The 6921-nt window shown below is 39.7% G+C and overlaps 1 protein-coding gene across 1 annotated transcript; it reads left to right on the top strand.

Annotated features, from left to right (window-relative positions):
• Positions 1–548: 548 nt before the first annotated feature.
• Positions 549–2027, top strand: LOC141620224 (uncharacterized). The gene is made up of 4 exons (XM_074437150.1): positions 549–694; positions 848–1086; positions 1186–1492; positions 1568–2027. Exons 1-4 carry the CDS (start codon positions 549–551, stop codon positions 2025–2027), a joined length of 1152 nt encoding a protein of 383 aa, XP_074293251.1.
• Positions 2028–6921: the final 4894 nt, after the last annotated feature.

The raw sequence follows: 6921 nt of genomic DNA, 5'->3' as shown, positions 1-6921 counted from the left end.
TTGAAATTCTTTTATTTCTCTATCACCAATTGAGGAGGGTGAAGTTCTTGATTCCTCCCCTACTATGGACACTGATTTGGCTCCTGCTCAGACCTCCATTAATGGTGGCTCTGATGCCTTGGTTAATCAGGAACTTGTTGTTCTTTCTGACTCATCTATACCTTGTTTTCTAGGTGATACTTGGTGCAAACAGTCCGAATTACGATCTAATCGGTCTTGTGCGAGCTCGAGAATGCTCTACGATAGGCTCTTATCACTTGCCAACCGGTTCGATTCACTCTCTCCGCATTCGATCAAGAATCGCATGTAACAAGGGACCGCTTGAACACTACTCGAATAGCCTTGAAGAGAGGGTGTTCTTCTGAGTCATCTTTGGTTACTTTAGTGGATCAACCTGTAAAGGGAGATCTTCTTCTCTCTGACACTGTTCTGGACAATGGGGATGACTTAGTGTCAGACTGTGATGCCCTTACTCACATTGCTGGTACTATTGATCTAATAGTTGATAGGAATCTTGGGGATGGCTTTGCTCATGATAGGGGTGGACAATGAGAGTTGCCTCTTGGAATGTGCGAGGGAGTAATGACTCCCTCAAGCTACAGGAAATCCATGATTTCCTGAGGGTTAATAATTTGGATATACTGGGTGTTCTGGAAACTAAAACTAAGAGAAGAGTGCCTGGGACTGTTCTGAGGTCCTATTTTGGGTCTTATCATTTCCTCTGCAACTATGATCATCTGAATCATGGTAGGATCTAGCTGCTTTGGAAATCTTCAACTGTGGTGGTTACCCCCTTGATTTTTCATTCTTAGTTTATTCACTGTAAGGTTTCTCATAATGCTTCTAGTCAGGTTTTTTATATAACAATAGTTTATGCCAGTAATGATGCTAGAGAGAGGGATCTGCTCTGGGATCAATTGCTCAACATCAAACCTATTGTTGATAGCTGGCTGCTTTTGGGTGATTTTAATGTTGTTAGGGATGTTAGTGAGAGGATTAGCATGTCCTCTCCTAATCTTTCTGACATTCTTGATTTTAACTTCTGTCTTTTGAGTTGTGAGCTTGAGGACTTAAATGGTACAGGATGTGAGTATACTTGGACAAATAAACATGGTGATGATTCTATTGTTTGGTCTAAACTTGATAGGGATATGGCTAATGTTCAGTGGTTTAACTAATTCCCAGCTGCTTCTGCTAATTTTCTTGCCTCTGGGATTTCTGATCACTCTCTTGTGGTGGTCACTATTCTTGATGATGTTAAGAATAGAACTAGGTTCAGTTTCCTCAACTGCTTGTTGGAGCACCCCAATTATCAGTCCCTTGTTCAGGAAGCTTGGGCCATTCCTGTTTCTGGATCCTCTACTTTCAAACTTTTTGCCAGTCTCAAAAATTTTAAGAATGCCCTTAAAACTCTTCATGGTGACCATTACTCTGGCATTACTGCTAAAGTTGAAGGTTTTAAACAGGAACTGCAGGACTGCAAGCTGCTGTTGTAGGCTAATCCTCTTTCTAAGGAACTCATTTCTAAGGAACGAGATTTGATGATTTTATACTGTAAATATAAAAGGATAGAGACTAATATCTTTCAGCAGAAGGCCAAAGTTAATAATATTACTCATGGAGATTGCTCCTCTAAGTTTTTCGTTGCAAAAATTCAGGAGAGGACTCAACAACAAATCATTGGCCAAATTACTGATAGGAATGGGCATCTTCAGCTTGGGTTAACTAATGTTGCAAACAGCTTTGTTGATTATTATGAGCATCTATTGGGTATGAGTACTGATGTTATGCCTTTGGATGTTAGTTATATTCAGCAGGGTCCTTGTGTTAATAGTGATGATGCTGCTGATCTGGTCCTCCCTATCTCTTCTGATGAAATCAGGTCTGATTTGTTTGACATTGGCTCTGATAAAAGCCTTGGTCCTGATGGGTTATCTTCTGCTTTTTTCAAAAACAGTTGGGACTTGGTTAAGGACTCTTTTTATAGAGCTGTTCAATCTTTTTTTCACCACTGGGATAATGAATAAACAAGCTAATTCTACACTTGTTGCTCTTCTTCCTAAATAGAAGGTTAGTGCTTCTGTTATGGATTTTAGACCCATCTCATGTTGCACTACTTTTTATAAGACTGTCACCAAAATTCTTTCTAAGAGGCTTAGTAAGCTGCTCCCTCAATTAATTGGCCCTGAGCAGGCTGCTTTTGTCTAAGAAAGGAACATTCATGAGAACATAATGATCTCTCAAGCTTTGGTTAAGGGGTATGGAAGAAAATATCTCACACCTAGGTGCTTAATCAAGGTTGAAATTCGAAAAGCTTTTGATACTTTGCAATGGCAATTCATTCGAAATATGCTTCAGGCTATGAAGTTCCCTCCTTAATTCATAACCTGGATCATGGGATGTATAACAAGTTCCTGGTTCTCTATTAAACTTAATGGGTATGTCCATGGTTTCTTCCCTGGTAGGAGTGGTATTAGACAGGGAGATCCCTTGTCCCCTTACCTCTTTGTTCTGAGTATGGAGATTCTATCTAGATATCTGAGGAATATTTGCTCTCAGCCTCATGTCTCATTGCATCCTAAATGTTCAAAAATTGGTCTGACTCATCTTGTGTTTGCAGATGATCTCATGATTTTCATTCGTGGGGATGTACCTTCTGTTGTAGCTGTAGCTCACACTCTTGCTACTTTTGCTGCTTGGTCAGGGTTCCATGCTAATACTGATAAGACTGATGTCTATTTGGGGGGGGGGGGTCAAGCAAAGTGTCAAAAGTGAGATATTGAGGGCTACTGGCTTCTCTGAAGGCACTTTCCCTTTCAGGTATCATGGCTTGCCACTGAATACTGCTAGGAATACTGTGGATATGTATGGTGTCTTGATTAATAAAATTCAAGCTTCTGTTCAGCATTGGTCTTCTACTTCCCTCTCTTATGGCTGGGAAAATTCAGCTGTTAAACTCTGTCATTTTTGGGCTAGAGAATTTCTGGTGTGCTAATGCCTTATTACCTCAGAGTGTTTTCAAACTGATTAATAAGATTTGTAAGAATTTTTTCTGGACTAAGGATAATGTTCAGAGGAAAATGGTCATGAAGAGTTGGGCTAGCATTTGTTCACCTAAAGCTGAGTGGGGATTTGATGTTAAGGAACTCCTTTCTTATAATAAAGCACTGATCAGCAAATGGTTATGGATCCTTACACATAATCCTTCTAGCCTATGGTGCTCTTGGAATAGGGCCTACAATTTTTCCAATTGCTCCATATGGGATTTAGAATGCAAAGACAAATATAGTGAGAGTTTTAGAAGTATTATCTCTATCAAAAATTATCTTATAACTATAACTGGTTCTCATGCAGCTACTATAGACCTTCTCCATAGTTGGTACATTGGTGGACAGTTCAGGGTTCAGCAAGCTTATGAATGGTTTCGGTCTAAATATCCACTGCTTCCCTGGATTAAGGCTTTGACTCATTATGTTGTGGTTCCTCGTCATGGTTTGGTTGCTTCTATGGCTAGTCAAGAGAGGTTAGAAACTACTGATCACCTCATTAGTAGAGGTATGCAGATCCCTAACAGGTGTGTCTTATGCAAACTTGCTGCTGAAAGCCATGGACATCTATTCTTCCACTGCTCTTTTTCTGTTGCGGTTTGGTCTCGGGTCTTATGGCTGGATGAGTTTGCCTGGGAGGAGTTGTGACTTCAAAACTGAACTTGTTTGGTGCATTCACAGAGGTAGCAGGAGGTATTGGAAGCACTCTTGGTTCCTCAGTTGCCTCACTACCACAGTGTATAGTCTGTGGAAGGAACGTAATAGGAGAATTTTTTCTGGCTATGACCTCTCTTGATCATCAACTTGTTGCTATCATTAAGAGGCTCTCTACTGCTGCTCTGCTATCTCGTTCCTGTTTGGATGCAAGAAATACTGTTATTGCTGCCCTTCACTCTCATTAGCCTACTTGGTAGGCGTTAGTGGGTATTCTTTTGTAATGAAACTATCCTTTTTTGTTTCCCCTAGTGTATGAATGGAAAAGGATTATAATTTCTTGCAAAAAAAAAAAATAATAATAATAATAATAAAATTCATCGGAACAAACCGAGTCAAATAAAGAAACAAAAAATGAGTCTTTAATACATTGAATCACGTGAATTACGCAAGGCTGGACGTTGAAACAAGCAGGCTCGCGCTCCAGTCGCACTTTAGTCGCACCTGTGTTGAATGCAGGTCACGAAAGCTGCTGCCGCGTCTTAGTCTTTGACCCATGCGCGCACGATTAGTGCACCTTAAGCGCCCACGTCTCAGGTATATTCATAGGTATCCGGGGCCATCTTTCCTCGGACTTGGACTCCGTTTTAAACTTGTAAAACCAGCCCAATAGCTCTTCTTCGTCGTTTCCGAGCTTCCTCTTCAATATTTGGATCTAAGTTCCGCCAACGTTACAACTTCAAGCATTGTACCATTATAATTCATTAAGGACCGCCTTTGTCACTTGAACTTCACTAATTCGACCCTCTTAATACATACTAAAACCGTCTCATCAACTTCCTCACACTTAGATCTTTACTCGTCCTCGTTTAAACTCAAAGGACCCAATAAAATCAAACCAACACCGATCCACAGAAGTATGGGAAAAATCAACAAGACTCACAACGAAACTTATAAAGATGGGTCTCAAATATTGTATAGACACATCCAAGTTTTTTTATTTTGCCTATATCTCTCCTTTTGCCTAGAGCGCCCGCCCTTGCGGGTTTTCACTCCAGCTTATCATTTTTTTTGTCAATCTCACCTCTACTCTCAATGGCACGCAACTCTATTCTTCATTTTACCCGGAGCGCCCTTTCAGGTATTCACTCCGTCCTCGGCCACATCCCAATCTTGCCTAGGCGCCCTTTCGGGTTTTCACCTAGCCGGGATTCATTCTTTTTCTTTTTCACTTTTTTCATTTTTCATTTTTTTTCATTTTTTTTTGGAATAGAAAAAACTGAAATAAAGCACACCACACAAGTACAATGAATTACAATCGGAACGATTCTCCTCCCCACACTTGAATTAAACATTGTCCTCAATGTTGTATAAGACACAATAAAAAGGAAAGGAGAAAACACACCTTATTCAAGGGAGCGTCATGCAACTTCACTAGTACATCCATCCTTCAGCAAACCACTTAAACATGTCAACCACTCACCACACCTCCTCCCCACACTTGGCCATTAGCATCCACCGTAAAGCACAAGAACAACATGGCCAACAAAACAAGAGTAATCAAAGAACACTAACGCCCGTTATTATTCCAAACCTAACCAAAGACCAGATAGCACAAGTTAAACAAAAATAAGACACCATCGAATTTGGTCTAACCAATACTCCTATACTCCAAACCATAACTCCATCCAATCGCAATAAGAAGGTGTCCACAACATCACACCGCGATTTGTTCTCACCTTAACCACTAACCTATCCAACCACCCATCTATGTCGCCCTTCTTATGAAGCCACTCCATAAAATAAGCAATGAATTCTTGAGGTGTTATCCGATTCTTTTTACTCTTTTTTCCGGACATTTTTTTTTGGATTTTCGTTTTTTTTTTTTTTTTTTTGCAAAAATAGCACACAAAAATCTACGGGTTGCTTCCCGGAAGCGCTTTTGTTTAACGTTGCTGGCTCTACGTCTCGCGGAGTGGTGAACCACCCGACTTAAGCTGAGATAGAAAGATTACCTGAACTTACCAATGGACCATTGAGAATGAGTGAAAAGCCAAGTCATGCGCGGAAAAAACTTAATGCCCTCAGTAACCTATCAAACATGATAGCCCACAAAAACCAGAAGTGACAATAATAGTGGAAGAGCACTTGAAACCATACATGTACAAAAGAGGTATAAACATGCAAATACTTTTCTTTACCTCTATGGTTCTCAAAATTAGCTACCATATCACCATATGGCTCCTTATATGATGAGGTTGATATAGGGATAGTCAAGTAAGGAATGGGGATAATATAAAATTTTTGAGGGACTAACACAGATTGAGTCTCAAAAGGTGGAATAGGTGATTCCTCCTTGTGAATATAAGACTCATTAACTACCTTGTCCTCTCCTTCCCCCACCTTTTTATCATACTCCGTGTTAATGAATTCATTAAGTGTAGGAAGGTCATCTTTCATATTATTAGAAACAAGTATCTCCTCTTCTTTCACCCTGCTCACTATGGTCTCATCACATGACACTAACACCCCCTCTTTCTCATGCTCAACAATCACATTTGAAAAATCATTAACGATCAAAACATTACTCAAATCACTTTGCACCAATGAATTATGAACATGTGTCATCTCAATATTAGTGCAAGATAAGTTAACAAGCATAGAAACAAGGGAAGGGGGTGAAGAATGTATCACACCATATTCATCCTCCTCATCATCCCAAAAACCATCATCATCACTGTCAACATCACATTCTTTATAAGAGTGCTTCACTTCAGGTTCAAAGGAAAGAGGGTCATAAAACTTATCAACATGCTCAGTTTGCCACACTATATAATAAGAATCAAGTTCTTCTTGTGTCATAGGCATATCAAAGTAGTTAGTCACTTGTTCAACACGGTCCTCTAAATCTTGACTAACTAGGTTAGTCTCACATGGGGAGGGATTAACATTAGCACAAGAGGAATTCACATCAGCTATATAAGCACGTATCATGTCTTCAGTAGACATATGAGAGTTATCATGACAATTCAAAGCATCCGAATAAATGGGTATATAGGGGTTGTATGTGGAGTAAATTGTATCGCTCCCATTCTTCAGTGTCATGAGCCAAATATTGAAAAAGTTCCTACTTTTCCTCATAGCTCAATACATTAATGAACTTTCCCCCACTTAAAGAATGAACATGCCCAAGAGTCTCCTTATTTAGACCATTATAAAT

Source organism: Silene latifolia, chromosome X, assembly GCF_048544455.1.
Source record: "Silene latifolia isolate original U9 population chromosome X, ASM4854445v1, whole genome shotgun sequence".
NCBI lineage: Eukaryota > Viridiplantae > Streptophyta > Magnoliopsida > Caryophyllales > Caryophyllaceae > Silene > Silene latifolia.
This window is presented reverse-complemented; position numbering and strand designations above follow the sequence as displayed.

Bases quoted from the DNA above. Each gene is read 5' to 3' on its own strand.
- LOC141620224 (XM_074437150.1), top strand. From the start codon at position 549: ATGAGAGTTGCCTCTTGGAATGTGCGAGGGAGTAATGACTCCCTCAAG. The intron at 1,087-1,185 runs GTGAGTATACTT...ACTAATTCCCAG, and splicing joins GGACTTAAATGGTACAGGAT to CTGCTTCTGCTAATTTTCTT. The intron at 1,493-1,567 runs GTAGGCTAATCC...TAAATATAAAAG, and splicing joins CAGGACTGCAAGCTGCTGTT to GATAGAGACTAATATCTTTC.